The 24328-nt window shown below is 45.3% G+C and overlaps 1 protein-coding gene across 5 annotated transcripts in view; it reads left to right on the top strand.

The window, feature by feature from the left end:
• LOC139226519 (serine/arginine repetitive matrix protein 3-like) overlaps positions 1-24328 on the top strand; it is a 1009807-nt gene that overhangs the window by 948136 nt on the left and 37343 nt on the right. For all 5 annotated transcript variants that reach the window (XR_011587274.1, XR_011587275.1, XM_070857353.1 and 2 more), the window contains 3 exons: positions 9883-9933; positions 15481-15588; positions 18523-18772. Coding sequence is in view for 3 of the 5 variants with exons in the window: in XM_070857353.1 (XP_070713454.1) it covers positions 9883-9933; positions 15481-15588; positions 18523-18772 (409 nt within the window). In the remaining 2 variants the exon portion in view is untranslated. The remainder of the gene's footprint in view (positions 1-9882; positions 9934-15480; positions 15589-18522; positions 18773-24328) is intronic.

The following is a 24328-nucleotide window of genomic DNA, read 5'->3' as shown; positions in this document are numbered from 1 at the left end:
ACTCTGGCTGGCTTCCCACAGGTGCAGGGCACTATCGGCAGCATACATGTGGCCATCAAGGCACCCCCACATCACCCAGGAGTGTTTGTGAACCTCAAGGGCTTCCACATCCTCAATGTGTAGCTCGTCTGCAACCATAAAAAGATCATCGTGCACGTGTGCGCCAGATCCCCTGGCAGCTGCCATGACTCTTTCGTGCTGCGCCAGTCCACCCTCCCTCAGCTCCTCGCACCTCCACACAGACTTACCGGCTGGCTGCTTGGAGACAAGGGCTATCCACTGAAGACGTGGCGCATGGCACCCTTGAGGAGGCAAAGCAGGAGCGTTATAATGAGAGCCACGTGTCCACCCGATGTCACAGAGCAAGCAATGCTGCGCGCTGCACAACATAGCGCAGCAGCCAGGATTGGATTACAAAAGGAGCAAGGCGCAGAGAGCCTCTTCAGAGGAGGAGGAGGAGGAACATGGCCTGGAGATGGAACCAGCAGTGGCGCACATTGCTGCCTGGGAGGCCTGGGGTAGCCTCATCATGGCCAGATTTACTTAACCAGCTCCAATGCACCCATATGGTTGCCACATGCTGTACTAAGTCCTCCCACCCACCACTCCCCCTCCACCCCTGCCAACAACACCATCAAGCAGCCCAACAATGACCTAGCCATTCCTCTCACCCATTGAAAGTTGGCATGCAGGTACAGCAGGCGGTGAAGAAGGCAAATGGCATGTTGGCCTTCATAGTGAGAGGATTTGAGTATAGGAGCAGGGAGGTTTACTGCAGTTGTACAGAGCCTTGGTGAGGCCACACCTTGAATATTGTGTACAGTTTTGGTCTCTTAATCTGAGGAAGGACATTCTTGCTATTGCAGCGAAGGTTCACCAGACTGATTCCCGGGATGGCAGGACTGACATATGAAGAAAGACTGGATCGACTAGGCTTATATTCACTGGAATTTAGAAGAATGAGAGGGGATCTCATAGAAACATATAAAATTCTGACGGGATTGGACACGTTAGATGCAGGAAGAATGTCCCGATGTTGGGGAAGTCCAAAACCAGGGGTCACAGTCTAAAGATAAGGTGATCAACCATGATCATATTGAATGGTGGTGCAGGCTCGAAGGGCCGAATGGCCTACTCCTGCACCTATTTTCTATGTTTCTATGTTTCTAAACCCCCATTGCTCGAAGTTAAGTAATATTTCATCAGTCACTCCAAGTGACAAGGCCACTTCCCAGGTCACAGGACAAGACTGGAAAGAAATACATTTATCTGAGTCATAAATATAACTGAAACTTATCCCAAACATTTGTTCATGCACGCATATGCATACCCTTATGCATCTCCGATTGTGTTTTTTTTCTTTTCCGAGTGCTTCTACGAGGTGCAACCCCTTGGCTTCAGCAGAGGTAGAGGCAGACTGCTCACTGCCCTGCTGCGATGCGTTAGACATTCTTGGCGGCGTCCTCTGGAGCCTGTGAGGGCCCCGCCAAAGACTGCTCCTCCTGTGACTGTGCGGGGGCAGACTCAGCCATTGGGATCCGAGGCAGCGTCTGGGGCTCTGACTGAGGGGGGCAATGGGAGAGAAGTGGGAGCGCTTTGAGAACAGCCCCCACTTCCATGTCCCCTCTCACCATCATCCCCCTCGTGGGCCACCCACGCTTTCCTGCTAACAAGGAGCTGGAGAGCGCCTTGCTGCACAGCAGTGGGGCGATGAACGCCCAAGTCTTTGGGGCCGATTTCCAGCACTTCACCGCCCGCTGACTGCCGCCCACTGTCACCGACATTCCTCCTGAAGATCCGCCCAGTGCCACTTTCAGGGTGGCCTGGAGCGGGCAGGAGGGGAGAGCCGCCGGGAACATCAGCGGACGGCTGAGTGGTGCTACTGAGCTCCCGCCTGCCGAGCTCCCAGATTCCCAGATGGACGGTGGCAGAGCGGGGGTGTACCGCTGGCTGCAGGTTGGTCTGTCCCCGACGGTGAGTATGAAAAACCTGAAAAAAAGGTAAGCGAACATTTTTTTTCAAATTTCAACAGCAACTAACCTGCATGGGGTCCCCTATAGGTCTTCGGATCATTTTTGTATTTTTTATTTGTGATTTTTTTTTTCAGGTCTTCGACCCTCCATGGGCCCGACTCCATCCTCGGCGGCACTTGGGTGGCAAGCGCCTCTGCCACCGAGAATGCGACTACCCACCCACTGCCGCCCAGATTGGCGGCTTACATCATCCATTTTCCGCCCGCCGACCTTCGAGGGACCTTCTTCATGAATATCCCGCCAAAGTACCATCTGGTACCTCGGTGGCCATCGGCGGCACTTGGGCGGGCGGAGGCCTTGCTGAAAATCGGCCCCTATGTTTATATCCCTCCTCAAGATGAGATCTGTGAGCGTCTGCCATCTTTTGTCCACAGCTAGTATGTTCTCGTGTGACTGGCGCATTAGCTGCTATATGCACGTGGCCATCCTTTCCCTGGAACAGCACAATGTCGCCATCGCCTGCGACATGGTGGTGCTCATAAGAACATAAGAACATAAGAATTAGGAACAGGAGTAGGCCATCTAGTCCCTCGAGCCTGCTCCGCCATTCAACAAGATCATGGCTGATCTGGCCGTGGGCTCAGCTCCACCTCCCCGCCCGCTCCCCATAACCCTTAATTCCCTTATTGGTTAAAAATCTATCTATCTGTGACTTGAATACATTCAATGAGCTAGCCTCAACTGCTTCCTTGGGCAGAGAATTCCACAGATTCACAACCCTCTGGGAGAAGAAATTCCTTCTCAACTCGGTTTTAAATTGGCTCCCCCGTATTTTGAGGCTGTGCCCCCTAGTTCTAGTCTCCCCGACCAGTGGAAACAACCTCTCTGCCTCTATCTTGTCTATCCCTTTCATTATTTTAAATGTTTCTATAAGATCACCCCTCATCCTTCTGAAATCCAACGAGTAAAGACCCACTCTACTCAATCTATCCTCATAAGGTAACCCCCTCATCTCCCGGAATCAGCCTAGTGAATCATCTCTGTAGCCCCTCCAAAGCTAGTATGACCAAAACTGCACACAGTACTCCAGGTGCGGCCTTACCAATACCCTATACAGTTGCAGCAGGACCTCCCTGCTTTTGTACTCCATCCCTCTCGCAATGAAGGCCAACATTCCATTCGCCTTCCTGATTACCTGCTGCACCTGCAAACTAACTTTTTGGGATTCATGCACAAGGGCCCCCAGGTCCCTCTGCACCGCAGCATGTTGTAATTTCTCCCCATTCAAATAATATTCCCTTTTACTGTTTTTTTCCCCAAGGTGGATGACCTCACATTTTCCGACATTGTATTCCATCTGCCAAACCTTAGCCCATTCGCTTAACCAATCTAAATCTCTTTGCAGCCTCTCTGTGTCCTCTACACAACCCGCTTTCCCACTAATCTTTGTGTCATCTGCAAATCTTGTTACACTACACTCTGTCCCCTCTTCCAGGTCATCTATGTATATGTTGGAGTTGGACTCCTCCATTCTCTGCACATGTGTAGACATCGCCACTGCAAAAGCTGCCAGAGTCTCATGCAATTGTTGCTATCCCTCCAGGATCATCCTCTTTCTCAATGGCTCCCAAGGCTCAGCATCTGCATGCAGCTCAGCAAAGTTTGGAGGGTCCTGCGCCCTCCAGCGAGGTTGTCCCTGTCAACACCACCTGCTCTTGCTCACTTGTGAATTGTGAGGCACCAGGTGACAACACGACTCCATCTCACACAGGACCCACCGAGGTGTGCGTATCTGCGCTGGTGCTGGCTGCGCTTGGGTCTGCTGACGGTGCACCCTCAGAGGCTGGAGGCACCTCTAAGGAGTCATCTTCCTCCTCTGGCTGGACAGTGAGGGGGCTGGGGGGGGGGCGGGGGGATTGATGGACTTGTGGGCAAGTAAAGAGAAGAATTAGAAGTGTTATATTAAGAATGGTTAACGTTACCATTATGCACATGATGGCATTGCACTGGCTGCTGACATCAGTCACTATGAGTGACTGCTGTATGTCATGTGTCTGTATGAGATGTAATTCTGTCACCAGGTTTCTGGGATGTCCCCCTTTCTCCGTCCCCCACTGCCAGCATCTCTTCAACACTCAGGATCTCCAAGGCCTCCTTCTCTGCTGGAGTCAGTTGCATCAATACTGGAGGGCCACCTCCGGTTCTCTGCCTCTCCCTACTGTTCTGGGCTCTTTTCCCCTGCAAGGAGGGAAAGAAGAGAAGTTTGAGTGAGAGTGATGGAATGGATGGACTACATCTGTAGAGGGTGACTATGAGGGAGTTGCATGACATTGCCAGATGGTCTCCTTCTGTAGTGTTACTTGCTATGATTCGGATGAAGGCAAGTGTCAGGGGTGGTTGGTCAGATGGGGATGTGAGTAGGTACATAGACAGAGAGGGATGGGTGGACCTGCAATGTAGATTGGTGTGAGGAGTGATGTGCAGGCGTAGGCAGAGTGATGGGGCTGGGGTGACAGGCACATCAGGATGTAGGTGAGTATGGCATTGCACGTACCTTTCCTGACCTCGTGAGATCATTGAATCTTTTCCTACACTGGATCCACGTCCTCCTGACCACATCCTTGTTGATGACCTCTTCTGCAATCTCCAACCTTGCTCTTTTTGTGTCTTTGGGTGGTCTTTTGGATTAATCGCCAGGCAAGAGGACCTCTCTGCGTGCTCTGACTGCCTTCACCAGAACATCGATGGAGGCATTGTTAAATCCTGGTGCAGCCCTCTGCCTTTGTGTATCCATGACCCACACGTTTATCAGCTCTATAACACTACTCAGACCTCTGAATACCAACTGATTTATTCCTTCATCAACCTTCAAATCAGATGTGCGCAAAGCTGCTTTAAATATCAGCGCTGGAAACGAGTCATTGATGACATCATCAGACCGCTCCATTTAATTGGGCCGGGAAATACGCATGACTGCTTTATTTGAGGCCATTAAGTAAAAGTCGCATTGAAGAACACGCTGTTCACAATATCGGGTTCCCGACCCACTACGCACGCAACCCAACTCCAAGGTAAAGATTCTGGCCCTCGGTTCTACTCCTTGGAACTCCTTCCCTAAACTTCTCTGACTGTACCTTTCTCTCCACCTTCTAAAGGTCTCATCAAAATCTGTCCCTTTAACCTAATCTTCTCCCAGCTTAATATCTCCCTGGCCCGACAGCCGTTATCATTATGTCTGCTTGTGAAATACCATGGGACATTTCTTATTGTATATACAATATAAATAAAAATAGTTTTTGTCTCATGGAGATATACTGGACAGTAGTAATGGGTACTTGGCATGTAAGCTTAAATTTATGTTACATTGATTGACTTTTATTGCCTTGAGCTCAATTAGTGGGCATTATTAAATAACGTACATTAATATTTGTACAGAATGGTCCTCAAATTACACCATGGGATACTACTAAATGAACGCTTAAAACATTAATCTGAAGTTCCTCTCTCAATTTCGAAGAGATATTATGCTATTTAAAGTAACTATGTTAATATCTATACTAAAGCACTGAACAGAGGAATTTCAAATCCTGGAGTTCCACAATGTAATTTCAGGGCTTATGTTCTCAGATCCTCTTCTCTTGGAACATTCGGCTTTTTTTCAGGCGTTCTGGCCAATATTTATCCCTCAGTCGACACCACTAAAAACAGATTAACTGGTCATTTGTTTCAATACTGAGACCTTGCTGCCTCCCAAGTCACAGGGTATGGTAGCCTAGTGGGTAACAACAAATGAGCCAAAGGTGGGCAGAGGAAACGTTACAGGGACACCCTCAAAGCCTCCCTGAAAACGTGCAACATCCCCACTGACACCTGGGAGTCCCTGGCCAAAGACCGTCCTAAGTGGTGGAAGTGCATCCGGGGGGGTGCTGAGCACCTCGAGTCTCATCGCCGAGAGCATGCAGAAATCAAGCGCAGGCAGTGGAAAGAGCGTGCGGCAAACTTGTCCCACCCATCCCTTCCCTCAACGACTATCTGCCCCACCTGTGACAGGGACTGTGGCTCCGTATTGGACTGTTCAGCCACCTGAGGACTCATTTTAAGAGTGGAAGCAAGTCTTCCTCGATTCCGAGGGACTGCCGATGATGATGATGATGGACCAACAACCCAGAGGTCAGGTTGTGAAACTGAACTCAATAAAATCTGGTCATTTGTCAAAATGACCATGGAAACTGCTAGGTTGTTGTAAAAACCCATCTGGTTCACTAATATCCTTCAAGGAAAGGGACCTGCCTGCCCTAGCTAGTCTGGCATACATGTGATTCCAATTCCACAATACATGGGTGACACTTAATGCCCTCAGTGTAACTAAAGATCAGCAGCAAATTCTGCCTTGCCCGCCTTGCCCACAACCCAAGAACAAATGTTAAAAATTGGCTGCCGCTTTTGCCTAGATAACAGTGACTACACGTCAAAAGTGCTTCTTTGGCTGTGAAGCGCTTTAAGACATTCTGAGATTGTGAAAGACATTATATGAATGCAGGCTCTTCCTTGTTTGACCATTCATCAAATATTTCCCATTTCTATCTGCAATTTAGGCATCTAATTGTGTTACATATAGTGACATAAACTGCTTTAAAGCTGAACGCCTTTGTTAACATTGAAAAGCGATGGTTCAAATATATCCCATTGCAAAAAATGTTAAATGATGGATAAGTATGAGTTGATCAAAGTGACAGCATGGATTTATGAAGGGTAGCTCATATCTGACTAACCTAGTTGAATTTTTTGAGGAGGTCACTGCCATGGTGGATATGGGAGTGACTATGACTGTTGTCTATATGGATTTCCAGAAGGCATTTGATAGAGTTTCGCACGGAGTTATTAGCAAACAAGAGAGCACACGGAATTGGAGGTAACCTTATGGCATGGGTTGGTAACTGGTTGGTAGGTAGGAGACAGAGAGTAGAGATAAATGGTGTTCCCAGGAATCGGTAATGAGGCCTCAGCTTTGCCATGTATATTAATAACTTGGACAAAGGAATAGAGAGTTGTATATCCAAGTTTGTAGATGACACTAAGTTAAGGGATACAGTAATTTGTGTAGATGGGAGCAAGAAGTTAAAAGGTTTCATAGACAGATTAAGTGAGTTGGCAAAACTGTGGCAGAGTTTGCTGTGGGGACGTGTGAGGTAATCCACTTTGAATCCGAGGAAGACAAATCGGAATATTTCCTTAATGACGAGAGACCTGCAGCTGTGGAGGAGCAATGGGATTTTGGTTCCCAATTACACAAATCACTAAAAGTTAGTGCATAGGTACACTGGGCTGGATTTTGGCTTTTGTGTTTTCGGGGAGAAAACAGAGGCGGGGCGGGAAAGTTACCGGCCGGGAATAGTTTGCGATTTAGTAGGGAATTTTCACCATCTGGACCCTGCGTCAGGGGGCGCAGCACGAAGGGAGGCATTGTCCAACTTTCAAGGCGCAAAAATGGGAACCTCGCGAACTAAAGTGCCAGGCCGTGAGCGCTCTGAGAGAGGCCTAGGGGGGGGCGGGGGGGGACCTTAAAAAAACACAAAAACAATTCCAAAACATTGCCCTCGCCACCAACACAAATCGCTAAAATAATTAAAAGAACACTCGCACTTACCTTTCCAGCACTTTACCTTTCTCACCGCCGCCGGCATGGCTGGCCCACTCTGGTTTCCCAGCCGGTCATTGCGAGGCATGATTCCAGGCGTATGGGTCGGGTTCGAGTCAAAGCTACTGCCAATGTCTCAACGAGAGGTGTTGCAAACCCGGTGCAGGGCCGCCGCAAAACCCGACCTAAAGCTCGTGACCGGACGCAGGAGACCTCGACACCGCATTTCACCCCACTCCGAGGCGAGACCCAGAGCGCAAAGGACCAGCAAATCTAGCCCAATAAAGTGATCAAAACAGCAAATGGAATGTTGGCCTTTATTTAAAGGGGCTTTGAATGCAAAAGTGAGCAAGTGGTGCTTCAGTTGTACAGAGCTGTGCTTAGAGCCCATCTGGACACTACATTCAGTTTTGGGCACCGGACCGCAGGAAGGATATATTTGCCTTGGAGAGAGTACAGCACAGATTCACAAGAATGATACCAGTCCATAAAGGATTAAATTATGAGGACAAGTCACATAAACTTAGTTTATGTTCTCTTGATTTTCGAAAGTTGAAGGGTCATCTAATTGAGGTGTTTGAAATAACAAAGAGATACAGAGAATCTCTTTCCGATGATGGGAGAATCCAGAACAAGGGGGCATAATCTTAAAATTAGAACTCGGCCATTTAAGAGTGAAATCAGGTTATTCACACAAAGGGTAGTGGAAATCTAGAACTTTTTCCAACAACAACAAAGTATTTATATAGCGCCTTTAACATAGTGAAACGTCTCAAGGCGCTTCACAGGAGTATTATGAGAGAAAAGAATTTGACACCAAGCCGCATAATAGAAATTAGCACAGGCTTGGTCAAAGAGGTAGGTTTTAAGGAGCATCTTGAAGGAGGAAAAAGAGGCAGAGAGGTTTAGGCAGGGAGTTCCAGAACTTGGGGCCTAGGCAACAGAAGGCACAGCCACCAATGGTTGAGCGATTATAATCAGGGATGCTCAAGAGGGCAGAATTAGAGGAGCACAGATATCTTAGGGGGGTTGTGGGGCTGGAGGAGATTACAGGGATAGGGAGGGGCAAGGCCATGGAGGGATTTGAAAACAAGCATGAGAATTTCCCCCAAAAGACTGTGGATTCTGGGACAATTGACATTTTCAAGACTGAGATTAATTGAATTTTGTTGGGTAAGGATAACAAGGGATAAGGAGCAAAGGTGGGTAAATGGAGTTGAGGTACAGATCAACCATCATCTAATTGGAGCAGGCTCACGAGGCTGAATGGCTGATTCCTGTTCCTACAATGCCTGGTTGTTCTGCTGTTCTCACCCACAGTGTCTCCTTTAATGAAAGAAGTAGTAATTTGGAAGGTGGGTGGTGCAGCTTAGTACAATGTCCTATTGTTCCTGGGATTTGCATTTCAATCCAAGCCAGCCTGTTGGGATGAAAGTCTCCGCTCTCTTATAACTACAGAATTCCTAAAAGGAATTAATTTGTGTCATCTCAACCTCGTTCCTAGTTGCTATAGACACTAAGCATGAAATGATCTACTTTGCCACTTTATTGACAGTCTCACTTACAAGGCTGGATAATATTGAAAATTGAAATTGCATGCGTGTACAGTAATGGGTGGTCATGGATGCAGTAAGGTTGCATTTTTGGGACACAGTAGAGAGAGTTTAACTGTGCATCTGACCCATGGGAGTGACTCCCATCTGACCTTGGTGCTGGCATTGAGAGCAATTTGCGACAATTCCATTCCCCAAAATTAGCATCTTTCACAGTGATGAGCACTAGGATTAATCAAAAAATATACTCTTTACAAGAAAAAATCCATGTTTTAAATGATTTGTGGACTGGAATCATAGAAACATAGAAAATAGGTGCAGGAGTAGGCCATTCGGCCCTTTGAGCCAGCACCACCATTCAATAAGATCATGGCTGATCATTCACCTCAGTACTCCTCAGAAGCAGGTCTGTGGTCTAAAGCATTCCTGGGAAATCTATGTGCTGTCATAAAAACAGAAAATGCTGGAAATCTCACCAAGTTGGGCAGCATCTATATAGAGGAAGCAGAGTTAACGTTTCGGGTCAGTTCTGACGAAGGGTCATCGACCCGAAACGTTAACTCTGCTTCCTCTCCACAGATGCTGCCTGACCCGCTGAGATTTCCAGCATTTTCTGTTTTTATTCCAGATTCCAGCATCCGCAGTATTTTGCTTTCGTAAATCCATGTGCTGGGTCAGTTTTTTTTTCCTGATTTGCATTCATTTGTCTTGTTTGTAGGTCTACAACCCCGAAAAGCAAACGCAAAGACAGGAACAAACAAAGGAAGCGGTATGTTGAAATTATTAATAGTTACCCCATTAACACCCACTGCTCAGCACTCTGATATAATCTGAAGCCCATTAACGCATGCTGCCCTCCAGAGCAGAGCTGTCCTGTATGATGGTTGTTGGACTTCAAAGTGTCTTTTTGTAATGATATGTGTTATGTCTTGAATAAAGAGTCAGACTAAATACTGCGAGCTCAAAGTAAGGTGTGACCGTAATCCTTTATTACAGATCTGAGTGCCTCTCCAGCCTGTGAGGCCTCCTTATATACAGATGCTCCCAAGGGATTGTGGGATCTCTTGGGACTCCAGGGGATAAGCCCTCTGGTGGTTAGACATGGTATTTACAGGTTTACGTACATAACATTATGGGTGCTTGGTGCTGGGAGTGCACTGTAAGAATAACACCAAATAACCTAGTTTGATGGCCATGCAGACCTCAGTACTCCACACATCGCCGAGAGCATGCAGAAAACAAGCGCAGGCAGCGGAAGGAGCCTGCGGCAAACCAGACTCCCCACCCACCCTTTCCCTCAACCACTCTCTGTCCCACCTGTGACAGAGACTGTAAGTCCCATATTGGACTGTTCAGTCACCTAAGAACTCACTTTTAGAGTGGAAGCAAGTCTTACTCGATTTCGAGGGACTGCCTATAATGACACGTTTTACATTCTGTTGACCGCCTTTTGTTTTGCCAGTTTTGCTGTGTTCCTTTGCGTCTGCACTTCCGGTGACATTGGTTTAAACGTTTACGAAATGTACATTAATACAAACACAGGAATCTAATCTGATGAAAAATATAAATTGGTCAGCTTGAAAACCCATCGAATGAACAAGGTTTTAATCTGAGCAACAGGAGCCAAGTACACATAGATAGTGGATTCGCATTCTGCCATTTGGGAATCGTGCTACTAACCATTATGATCCCATTACTACCTAGAATAGGTTCCCCGCCCCATTTACTTGAGCAGACTCTTTGTTTTTCTCACATGCTGTTTGTTGAATTTCATTTTGGGTTCAAGTTCTATCCGTAACTGCTTTTATATTACCCAGCTTTCTGACGAGACTCTTACATTTAGCAACTGGAGTGCGGTGTGAGATAGGCAGTGGGATGCACAGTTCCACAAGAAGGTCCCACTCAATTTGGACAGCTGCAGTGCAGTGTTCCTGCTATGCTCCACTTCTGCATCAGTGTCAGGTCAATATTCTCAGCACACGGTACACAACAAGCAGTGTAAAGGTGCCTGTGTAAGCGAGAGAATCACCATAACGTGGTCTTAATTTGTTTCACGATAGAGGCAGTATATAAATGTTGACCAAATGCAGTCGCTTTTTAACCCTTTGAAGGTACTGGCAGTGTGTGAGCTGCTGTTTAATATCAAATGTCCACCTTTCACAGTTCTGCATTGGAAGAAACTGACCTGAATCAGTCTGAAATACTGAGAGGTAGTACAGTCCGTGTGTTTGATAGACAGCTGAAAGGATCTACTCCAACCCCACTCAATGTAGGTGTTTCATAACATCATAACATTAGGGACAGGAGTAGGCCATTTCAGCCCCTCAGGCTTGCTCCACCATTCAAATGACTGATCTACACCTCCACTCCATTTTACCATCTTTGCTCCATACCCCTTGATACCCTTACTGAACAAAAATCTATCAGCTCTAATGGTCCGGGCATCCACAGCCTTTTGGATGAGTGCATTCCAAATTTCACCTACCCTTTGTGTGAAAAAGTGCTTCCTGACTTCGCTCCTGAATGGCCTAGCTATGTGTTTGATACACAGGTGAGAATCTTTAAACCAGACCCCTATGATTGCCTACCTCATTCCACAGTTGTGTGAACAGGCAGTGTACTGGCATTTCTTTGCTGGTGGAACTGCTATTTGTACTGCACTAGGTATTATTTGAGCATTATCCATTGAAAGGGGAGCTATAACCTAGCAATCATAGTGGGGGTGGGGGCTGTTGTGTTATTACCCTATTTATTTGTTACAGTTCACTGGACAGGCATTAGGACCCTGCGGGAGCTATTCACAGTTGCTGTATTCATTCTGGTTCATACTGGTTTGAGACTCCAGGGGGAGGACAGAAATGTACAGAGGAAAATTTCCTGTATATCATAATATAATATAATATTCTTGTGTTTTGAAACTAAAGTGGGAGTTAGATTCAGGAACAATGACGATAACCCACCAATATTGGCTGTTAATTCACAAAGGGATGGAATTGATGCTACAGTTCTATAAAGCTCTGGTTAGACCCCATCTGGAGTACGTCATTCAATTTTGGGCAGCGCACCTCATGAAAGATATATTGGCCTTGGAGGAAGTGCAGCACTAATTCACCAGAGTGACATCAGGGTTATGAGGACGGATTGCATAGACTCGGCTTGTTTTCCCTCGAGTATAGACGATTAAGCCTCCCTGATAAAGTGCAATATCCTCACTGACACTTGGGACTCCCTGGCCAAAGACTGCCCTAAGTGGAGGAAGTGCATCCGGGAGGGCGCTGAACACCTCGAATCTCATCGCTGAGAGCGGAAAGAGCATGAGGCAAACCAGTCCCACCCACCCTTTCCCTCAACAAATGTCTGCCCCACCTGTGACGGGGACTGTGGTTCTCGTATTGGACTGTTCAGCCACCTAAGAACTCACTTTTAGAGTGGAAGCAAGTCTTCCTCGATTCCGAAGGACTGCCTATGAAGATGATATAATTGTGGCAGTTAAAATGATTACAGGATTTGATAGAGTAGATAGAAATAAACTATTTTCTCTGGTGGGGGAGTCGAGGACAAGGGGTCATAAACTTAAAATTAGAGCTAGGTCGTTCAGGGGCGATGTCAGGAAGCACTTCTTCACACAAAGGGCAGTGGGAATCTGGAACTCTCTCCCACAAAAAGCTGCTGAGGTTGGGAGTCAATTGAAAATGGCAAGCAGAGACTGATTTTTGTTAGGTAAGGGTATTAAGTGTTACGGAACCGAGTCAGGTTAATGGAGTTAAGGAACAGATCAGCCATGGTCTAATTGAATGGTGGAACAGGCTCGAGGGGCTGAATGGCCCACTCCTATTCCTATGTAGAAAGAATTCCACCTAGTTCCACCTATTAGTTTAGTTTGAAAACGTTTAAGTCTGTAAATACAGCTAGAGTATACTAGGAACAGTTACTGAGGTGGTTACAACTTTAATGGTCCCATTTTATGTGCTATGGAAGCTAAACTCATTTATGTTGTGAGGCAGATTTCACAACAGCTGCAATAGCAAAATAACTTGTGTATTGGCCAGACATGGTTATGTAAAAGTCACGATCACAACTTTCCTTTTTTTGCCACAGACTTTTCCCAATAACTAGGGAAGTCCCCTACAGCCCATCATGTGAAAACCGCATTGGTGACTTGGACTAAAATGCCCATAGCTTGTGGCATCGGGCACCAACATGCTGGGTGTCACAGCTTGCAGGCAGTCTGACAAGGGCACTGCTGGCCTTCAAGGATCCTTGGACACCACCTCCTCAGGTGGCACTCAGGGTCCCCTGTGAGAGCAGTGCTCTCTTATATTAGGACAGCGCTGTAACATGAAGATAGCAAAGGTCTCCTTGAAGTTTGCTTGCACAGTGTAACTAAGGATGGAAGCAAACCTGAATGAATTGCAATGGAATAGAGGGTGAGTGATTTTGGTAAATACAAGTACTGTACAATCCAGTAAATAATCCACACATTGATGGATGTATGGTTTTAAAACCTGGGAATCTCGGGCTTGACCTGTGTGTCGGTATGAACAACCTTTATGGATCAGCCACTGTCATCATAACTGAACAATTGACTGTTCCCCTGGTTGAATGCAAACACTATTTTATATTAATCCTCCATGATCATTATAATATTTCTACGAATTCGTAAATTAATTAAATATATTTGCTGTAGATTAGAACATATATTTTTCAATCGGCCTTAGGGGTTACCACTGCCAGTGAAATAACACCAACTGCAAAATCTAGCTTTATGACCCTAGTTGAATTATAAGAATATAAGAAATAGGAGCAGGAGTAGGCCATACGACCCCTCGAGCCTGCTCCGCCATTTAATACTATCATGGCTGATCCGATCATGGACTCGGGTCCACTTCCCTGCCAGCTCCCAAAAACCCCTTATTCCCGTAATGAGCTATGTATTTGGGAGCACTTGGTTAGAATACTGAAAGTTAGGATGGGCAGCTTACCATCAAATCAGGGTGCATTCTGAGCAAATACCTTATTATCCAGACAGCAGCTCCCATCTTATTGTTGGTGGGCTCTGATACTGTTTCTGATTGGTCAAGAATGCCATGACAATTTAGAAAAGGAGCCTCCAATTCCAAATTCACATCAGTAAAGGCTAAGATCATTAACTCCTTTACAGAGAAGCTGGATAAATACCATGCTTCTGTCACCTCCAGACTCGACTATTTCAATGTTCTCCTGTCTGGCATCCCATCCTTCGCTTTCTAAACTACAGCTCATCCGAAACTCTACTGCTCATATCCTATTCTGCACCAATTCTCCCGCACATCTCCTCTGTCTTCACTGATCTACATCGGCTCCTCACCTCCCAATGGCTCAAATTGAAGATTCCCATTTTCATGTTAACATTCCTTTATGGTCTTGTTCCTCTCTATGTCTGTGACCTCCTGCAGCCCTACACCGCCACACAACACCCCCTCCCACCCTCTCCCTCCATACCTCTGAATCTGGCCATGTTCCTTTCCCTCTCCCTTCACCCCACCATTGGACGTTCCTTTATCTGCCTAGGAAGACTCTGCTATCTCTCCCACACCAATCAGCCTCTCTGCCTCCCTTCCTCATTAAAGTTTATGCCCCCTTGTTCTGGACTCTCCCACCAGAGGAAATAGTTCCTGTCTACCCTATCTGTAATGTATGCCCCTATGAGTATGCTCATGGGTTTGTAGAGCTGTTGAGTTGGGAGTGGCTTAGCCAGTCACGTGATGTTCACAAGACTCAATAAAGCCCCAGCCAGTTGGGTTCAGGGAATCGACGATGAGGCAGGTGGTTGTGAGCCTGGTGGATGAACTGGTAATGTGTAGTGTGATTGTTAAACCTTTTGCTAATAAACCAACTAGTTCTTAATAGCAATGTGTTGCTATTAATTCTTAAGCAAAGAACCCATGAAGCAAATACATTACACTATCAAATCCTTTAATCATTTTAAACACCTCAATTATATCACTCGTAATTTGACCCATTAACCCCGGTTCATGTGCAGGCAAACATGGCAGCCATTTCACACCAACAGTGTGATTATTGTTTGGTGTTGCTTTTGGTGATATTGGTTGATGGAGATTCAAATTTTGACAGATAATTAAAGATAAAAGCACTGTGCCACAGAGTTAAATAATGAGCTGTAATTTAATTGAATGGTGGAGCAGGCTCAAGGGGCTGAATGGCCTATCTTCCCATATTCCTATTATCCTGAAACACCCACTGTTGGCTGCATCTTCATGGAAGGATATTGCTTGGTAATGGTCAATATCTCAAGCGTGGCTCCTTTCCTCAATAGGTCACCCAGCGAGTCGCCACCGCGGAAGCCACACAAAGGACGGAGTTGTTGCAGCTCCCGCAGCGTCTCTGCATCTTCCGTACGCAGTTCCTCCAAATCACTGAGCAGGTCAGTGTGTTACATGTCAAAGATACTGCTGCAATACTTCATTTTTTACGTATGGTCTGTTTCCTCGTTTTTACATGATGTGCATGTTTCACTTCAGTGTGGATATTATAGGCCATTTCAAACAAATCCTTAAAACTCATAATTTATCTGCAATGTATTAAAAACAATTCTGACTGTGGCCACTCCTGTCTACACAACCTAGCTTCCTGTTGTCAACTTTTCCATTAAGGAAAGAACGACTTGCATTTATATAGCATCTTTCACGACCACCAGATGTCTCAAAGCACTTTACAGCCAATGAAGTACTTTTGGAGTGTAGTCACTGTTGTAATGTGGGAAACGTGGCAGCCAATATGCGCACAACAAGCTCCCACAAACGGCAATGTGATAATGACCAGATAAACTGTTTTTGTGATGTTGGTTGAGGGATAAATATTGGCCAGGACACCAGGGATAACTCCCCTGCTCTTCTTCGAAATAGTGTCATGGGATCTTTTACGTCAATCTGAGAGGGCAGACGGGATCTCGATTTAATGTCTGATCAAAGGATGACATATCAGACAGTGCAGCACTCTCTCAGCACTGCACTGGGAGTGTCAGCCTAGATTTATGTGCTCTAGTCCCTGGAATGGGACTTGAACCCACAACCTTCTGACTCAGAGGTGAGTGTGTTACTCACTGAGCCACAGCTGACACTGATTAGAAATTCTTATGTCCACATTTAGAATGGAGACTTCCTATGTAAACTTCTCATATGAGGGATTCATACCCTATTTCCAGTTGTGGTGCTGTAGCATCTCCAATTTAAATCTCTCACTCCTAAACCTTTATTGCAGAGTAACTCCCATGCTCCACCCAACTCTGCTTCCCAAATTGCTGGAAGGTTTGCTATTGAATAATATATCATAGTATTATATAAAAATAAGGACAGAATGTTTGACTTTAAACAGGGATTAGATTACGTTGGAATGCCCTGGCCCAATTTTCCCTGCTCTCTGACCCCACTTCACTTGAAGACTACATTTGATCTTGACTACCCATGTGCAACACCAAGGGTGATTGACTAGTAATAATGTAAAATTGAAGTATTATACAAAAATAACAAAACATTACATCGGTGCATCTTGGTCCAGTTATTACCCACTCTCTAACCTTACTTCATCTGAAGACTACACTTGGTCTTCATCCCTGTGTGCAACACCACAGCAGATCAGCTAGTGATATATTAAATTGTCTTACTTATAATGCTCACTTTCTGTAAGTGTCATGCTTTCTTCCTGTAACACTTTCCCCGGTTAAGCAATGCCTCGAATTCACAATTCTCATCCTTGTTTCCAAATCCCTCCATGGCTTTGCCCCTCCCTATGTCTGTAATCTCCTCCAGCCCCACAACCCCCCTGAGATGTCTACACTCCTCTAATTCTGCCCTCCTGAGTATCCTTGATAATCGCTCAACCATTAGTGGCCGAGCCTTCTGTTGCCAAGGCCCTAAGCTCTGGAATTCCCGACGTAAACATCTCTGCCTCCATACCTCTTTTTCCTCCTTCAAGACGCTTCTTAACACCTACCTCTTTGACCAAGCTTTTGGTCATCTAGCCTAATTTCTCCTTATGTGGTTTGGTGTCAAATTTTTTGTCTCATCATGCTCCTATGAAGCGCCTTGGGATGTTTCACTATGTTAAAGGCGCTATATAAATACAAGTTGTTGTTGTCACATTTTGTTGATAATGCAGCCGTTGTTATCAAAGAGGCTATCCGCCCTTGCACCGTGAGCAATGCCACGGGAGATCTGATTGGTTTTAATTAACAAAAAGGTTTCAGCTGCAGTGTTGAATCAAAAGGTGAGCTCAGCTTCATCGAGCAAAGGAAAAATTAAACTATCAAAGAATAATGAAAGGGTGGAGCAACCAGGGTACATAAGTTAAACATTTTTTCATTAGGAGTGAGCGGAGTAGGAGTCTGAGGCTGAAGCTCTATAGCCTTCTGGTCAGGCTGCACCCTCTATCTATCAAGCTCTGTGAACTGAATCGTTCTTTCCCCAACCCCAACAATCACAGTGAATGGAGGGAAGAGGCTGGGGTTGGGGTGGCTTAAAATAATAGCCAGAAAACACATGGAGACAGAAAGCAAAGCAATACTTTACACATGTACTGGGTCTTTAGAAAATTCAACATAGCTAAATGCTCACTTAACAAGCCTGGAGTCAAAGTTTCAAGTCTCAAAAGTGGCCAAGATTTGGAATTGGCAGTCGCACTTGTCGGTACTGTGCTTGGCTCTCAAGCAAGAAATATCTTAATAGCAGAACTTTGCGTTCAAGCAACGAGTGCTCCATTAGAGAACGAAAGTGGTATTGATCAGGGGAAAGTGATCAGCTGGGAAAAGTAAAGTCAGCTGCACCCTATAAGGACAACGGGGCAGAATTTTTAACCTAACCCCCCCTCCCAGGGCAGGAATAGAACGGGTTTATGTCAGACACCCAGTTTACACCACGCCCGATTCTACTCTCAATTGAAGTCAGGGGAGCTTAAAATCGGGCGGGGTATAAAATGGCCCTTTGGCCCGGATCCACCTTGTTCCTGCCAGGAGGGTTCGGTTCAAATTGCCCCCGTGGTAAACGAATTGACTGAAAGGTATCGTCAATCATGGGTGCTTCAGCTCAGCTGGAAATACCTCAAATCATCTCATAAAAGCCATGTGACTGCTGCTGCATTCAACAGCAGCCAGTAGAATAGTGGTGAGCCACGACAAAATATACGGCTGAAAATCAAAATTGTATTCATGGACTTACTGTGAGCTCTCGTCGGAATCCTGAATAGGCTGGATGTTTGGATTCGTTATTGACTAAAAACTGATCAAGGTTGGCCAACTGCTGGCGCTCAGTAACGGGCCTGCTGCTCCCACGTAATCAGCCACTTGGCTTTCCTTGTTTTCCAGCTGCCACAGTCCGTCGTCAGAGCCCAGAACATCACATGCCAAGAACAAGCGCAGTGCTATGCCCAGGCAAAGCCCCAAGAATGACACAAATGGGCGGAAGCAATGTTGTACTCGGTCCAGCCCCAGTCAGTCCCCTCTGCGAGCCCGGCACAGCAGATCGCTGACCCCCAGGCAGAACGGACACAAGGGAGCTTCGTGGAACGGCAGACACAGTTCAAGACATAGGCATCCTCCAGATAGATCACAGGATGTATGTAGTCTTTTCCTTCTCTTTTCTGGTTTTCCTTTCTCTCTCCCTCTCTCTCTCTCTCTTGCTCTCTCTCTCTCTCTCTGTGTTCTGGGAGTTCTGAAGCCAGTTTCCGATCAGAATCTTGTGTGCTCTCCATTCTCCACCATTGTTTTCTATTTCTCATTTCCATCTGAACAGCATGTGCAGTTCATTAAACAGTGAGAAGAATCATTTGTAGTAGTAAAGCGCTAGCCTGTTGGATCCCCCAAACTCCTACAAGCTGCAATTTAGCAGAGAATGCCACGTTATAAGTAGAATACCGCCCCCCCACCCCCATCCCAAATTGCACCCCACTGTTCTGGAAAAATATAGGTTGAACTGGAGATCATTTCATGAAACCCTTCAATGCAATTACATCCAATTGAAATAGAATTGTAGGGAGAGCAAAGATTAGGAATTTTGAAGTAGTTCTAGTCAAAGCAAACTGGCCCTTCACTAAAATATGAGGAGAGATTGCGGAGCGGTATTTGTATTTCCAAGAAGACAGGGATGAGGGACGTCAGTTGTGTGGAGAGAATAGAGAAGCTGGGATTGTTCTCCTTAAAGCAGAGAAGGTTAAGGGGAGATTTAATAGAGGTGTTCAAAATTATGAAGGGTTTTGATAGAATAAATAAGGAGAGACTGTTTCTACCGGCAGGAGGGTCGGTAACCAGAGGGGAGAGTTTAAGATAATTGGCAAAAATGCCAGGGGGGCGATGAAGATTTTAAAAGTTACGCAGTGAGTTGTTGCAGTCTGGAATACACTGTCTGAAAGGGTGCTGGAAGCAGATTCAATAGCAACTTTCAAAAGGGAATTGGATAGATACTGGAGAGGAAAAATTTGCAGGGCTATGGGGAAAGCGCAGGGTCATGGGACGAATTGGATAGCTTTCAAAGAGCTGAAACAGGCACGGTGGGCTGAATGGGCCCCCTCTGTGCTGTATGATTCTATTCGTCATGAGTGGTGAAGGGGTCACACGGTTCTTCACACCTCCTTTGGCCACGGGTTCAAGTTCTCAGTCGGAGAAGTGCAGAAGTCTGGAGAGGTGAGCTTATCCCAGGACACCGTCCCTACCGCTTGGCGTTGCGTGAAAAGATATCAGCCTCATCTCGGTACAAGGGAGGCAGGGGTTACGCAGACTAGTGCTTGATGTATTCCATTATTCACGTCCTGTGAAACAAAATACAAGAGAAACCATCTAAAGGCACATCTAAAGGGAGTCTCCTGGAGCTTCAACTAGTAGGGTAGACATCACTACTTTCATTGGTTTTTCCTCATCACTGCCACCATTTTGAATTTATTGATACATGCGGCAGAAACAAATTGTGAAGTAGCATTCTGCACCAAATGTATTGCAACATCTGGGATTGCAGGCAGATGTATTTCCTTGCTGGTACACGACAGATAATACTTTATTTGACGGAACATGAGATGTTATTTACTGTGCTCATGGTGTAAAACATTGCTCGATCTGATACCACAGGTACAGATGTGTTTGAGACTTGTACAGGCAGCATCACCAGCACTCTTTACCGAGTAGCTTCTTCTTCGAGCACAATTTGCCTTCCTATATTTAATCTCTGGGCGTGGGTGATAATTTTGCAGCCCAGTAATTTTATTATTAAATAAGATGAAGCAGCAGCATTATTCGACCGGCATTCCAGTGTGCCGCTATCCCAACACACTATGCCACATCGTATTGGGATCTCCAGTTTGCAGTGTCTCCCTCCCATGCCATTGTAGCGGGAAGCACCAATCACAGGCTAAGCATTTCTTCACAGCTATTGCAAGAGGATCAGGCAAGTCATACCCTTAAAGGTGGCATTGGCATAGGTCTGGGAACGAGTGTTATCTTACTGGGATGGGTTTATTTTATTATTCAGAAATCCCAAATAACTGCTACTGCTCTCAGCTGAAAAGGAGACAGAATTGGCATTTTTTAATTTCAGTCGAGATATTTAAAATTGGATGGGATGGCAGTGATGCAGTGCAGAGATGACCCAGCATGTGCAGGGCTGTGGGATGGAGTTGTTGAGTGCATTGATTCCATCCTTAAATCAAGCTCATTTTCCTCAATTCCATATCACGAGACCGCCGTTAGACTACAGATACCCATGGCATGCCACTCTGCGCTTGGACAAAGAGGACTCTTTGAACCCTTGTGCAGAGTTCTACTCAACAGCACTGATTTGCCTCTGATCTTTCTGATGTTAGTGAAGTCCTTCTGACCCTTTATTAGAATTAGAAACTTGAGGGGAATCCAAGCCACAGCTCTGGGATATTTCTAAGACTCTGGAATAAGTTGTCAATGCACCTCCTATAGCAGGTGTGAAACCCACACACTGTGCAAGCCCTTCCTCCAGCTGATCTCCCACTGCTCATCAAGATTCAGACATCACTCATAGCAAGGTTGTCAACATAAAATGATACAACGCGTTGATGCAATAGCAAAGCATTAATGCAGACAACTATAACTGGTTATTGTCTGATTAAAGGCTCACTTTGTAAATCCAGGACCTTGCAGTTGTAAGGTGTGGGAGTTGCTGAACACCAACATGGTTAAAAGGTTTTCTTACCAGCGTTTGGGTCATCCTGTCCCTTCTAGTCAAGACCAATGCTTCACGCTTCCCCATCAGTAGGACTGGTTAGCATCGGTCATTCCAGAACGAGCTCCATGTAATTCCGCACAGCTGAAGATGGTCCTGTGAGAACACAGTCGCAAAATACTGGACTCTGATACCCAGCGATGTGAGGTTGACTCTTACAGAAAGAATCCAAATGATATTTATGCAGATGCAAGAAATACGACTGCTGCTCCAGCTGGAGAATTGTCAGATGGTAATTCCAGCTGTTGTCACTTAGGGGCATGTCAAACCCTGCATGGAACTCATCATTTAGGTTCGCCACTTTCTGCCAGGTCCAGAACCGGATAGACCATACAATAGGTGTGGCCTTAGGGCCCCGAGTCTGATCTTTGCTCTGCTGATTGTAAAAGTTACCCCAAAAACTTCATAACCAAATCTCCGCATCGTAAATGGAAAATCCAATTTCGGTTCCAAAAATCACACTTTTGTCGCCTGGCTCTCCTCCTAGAATTTTTCAGACATCCCACTCAAAAAGTGGCTGGTTCAAAAGCAGACTTCTGCCAAACCAATCATAAATGAGGGGGCTGAAGCAATGGAGCCAAATTCACTCTACCTGTCCCAGCCAATGGGAGTAGTTGGAGGGAAAATGTTACAAAAGGGGAAGGATCAGATTGGGAAACAGCCTGGGATTAAATTGAACCTCCCTAAAAAGAACCAGTACCTTTCTTTTTCCATCAAATAGAGTGTTATCTGAAACCTATTTGCCCATTTTATTCCCTTACGCATCGCAGGTAAGGCGATAGTTATTGGTTGTTGTGAGTGATGTGCTTTGAGTCTATGTGGCTCAGCCCATTAAGGACTGATGCCCTTCGCTGATACACTGCAGTTTCTGGCTTTAATCTGGGTGGTACAGCGAAAACATTCACTGGGTGTTAAACGTTTTGTGGATTTGCAAAGCATGAAGTACAAACATTCGGCGTTGGTGCTGTGACCACCAGGGACAGTCTGCATCTCATGTCACCGTGGTACACGCAGCGAGTGTCCCCATGTGGCATGAGTGTACCACAAAGCAACACAAGTATTTCATACGATCCTGTTGTTTTCTGTACAATATTGACCATCCCTCTGAAAAATTAGGACATATGTCAATAGTATTAAGATACGTCTTTCTCTTAACATACCTGAGATGTTTAAACGCCAACGGTGAACATGAAATTGAAAATAGCTTTTCCTATTTGTCTATTACGTCGAGTCAGTTCCTTCATGTGGCAAGCTGAACACAGCCCAGCCCTTCATCCTGCATGGTACAAGACTTGCATGCATTTCTGTGGAGTCAGTACGGATTTAGTTCCTTTTACCCAGTCGCTATTTAGCACAAAATTATTCATCCACAATCAAACCCTGTGCAACCAGTCGTTAAGTATCAGTGCATTACAAAGAAACTTAAGCAGCAACTGTGAAGAGACCGTCATTATTTCTCTGTAGATATTAATGTGCATCATTCAACCTGACTTACTGCATGGAGCCTAGGCAGAACAGACTGACTTACTTAACGTGCATGTTAAAGCAATGATTTTTTTTTTAAAGACATCACAAGTGGATTACTGTTTCAAACCATTTCTTTTTAAAGGAAATCAAATAGAAATTCACTTTAATTGTTTTTAATTATAACATTTACTGATCTGAAAAAATGCATAAACAGGTTAATAATATTCATTAACCTAAAGTAAACCAATGTAGTCTCTGAACCAGTAAAGGGAGCTATTTCTGGAATGTTAGCACACCTGACTGGGGTTTTATTTTGAAAAAAATTAAGAAATGCTGCCAAATGTAAGATTTATCAAATCACATTAACCTGTTAAATGTAGTTATTTTTAAAGTTTGCTAACAGTAATTTCAGCTTTACAAATCTGCGCTGTGGGAATAACAGGCATGACAACAGAGTGACCATGATTCATAACTCACTCCGAACTTGGTGACCAGTGAGTTAACTGGCCACTTCTGCTATAAAGATATAGAGCATGGCTGCCAAGGACACATCCTCCATCTTTTCAGTTCGACTGACTGAGAAATGTGTTGCGTATGCTTCATTAAAATTCTCCAGCAAATAGATTCACATAGTACAGGAAAAATCAAAGTAATTTTAAACCAGACATAGTTCATTAACTCAGCGTGATTCCCAAACCCACAGCCCCCACCACCTAGAAGGACAAGGGCAGCAGGTGCATGGGAACACCCTATCCTGACTTAGAAATATATTGCCGATCCTTCATTGTCGCTGAGTCAAAATCCTGGGAACTCACTCCCTAACAGCATTGTGGGAGCACCTTCACCTCTCGGACTGCAGCAGTTCAAGTAGGCGGCTCACCATCACCTCAAGGGCAATTAGGGATGGGCAATAAATGCTGGCCTTACCAGTGATGCCCACACCCTTTGAATACATTTTAAAAGTATATTATATGGGAGAGATGGGTTTAACTGATAACTCAGAGCCTATATTAATAAGAGGAGCATAGACATTAACGTTACATTCAGAGGGTGAGCATGCACTAAACTAAAAACAGGTTAAAAAAAGGGCTTGTCAATTTCCAAATTAAATAGAATCGTGGTTAAAATGGTAACATCACAACATACTTAAAGAGCAAGTTACACCACAGTAAGGAGCCTCCACCTTAGTGAGATAATTTAGCAATAATAGGCCCCCTAGTATGACTTAAATAGTTACGTATCAGTAAAAGTAACCATTAAGCTGTTGGATTATAGTACAAACCCAGCTGGTTCACAAATGCCTCTTTAGGGAAGGAAATCTGCTGTCCTTACTCGGTTTGGCCTATATCTGACTCTAGTCACACAACCAACGCGGTTGACTCTTAACTGCACTCTGAAGTGGCCTAGCAAGCCACTTGCTTATGTCAAACTACTGCAAAGAATGGACTGCAGCAGTTCAAGAAG

The sequence above is a fragment of the Pristiophorus japonicus genome, chromosome 16 (assembly GCF_044704955.1).
Source record: "Pristiophorus japonicus isolate sPriJap1 chromosome 16, sPriJap1.hap1, whole genome shotgun sequence".
Taxonomy (NCBI): Eukaryota; Metazoa; Chordata; class Chondrichthyes; family Pristiophoridae; genus Pristiophorus; species Pristiophorus japonicus.
This window is presented reverse-complemented; position numbering and strand designations above follow the sequence as displayed.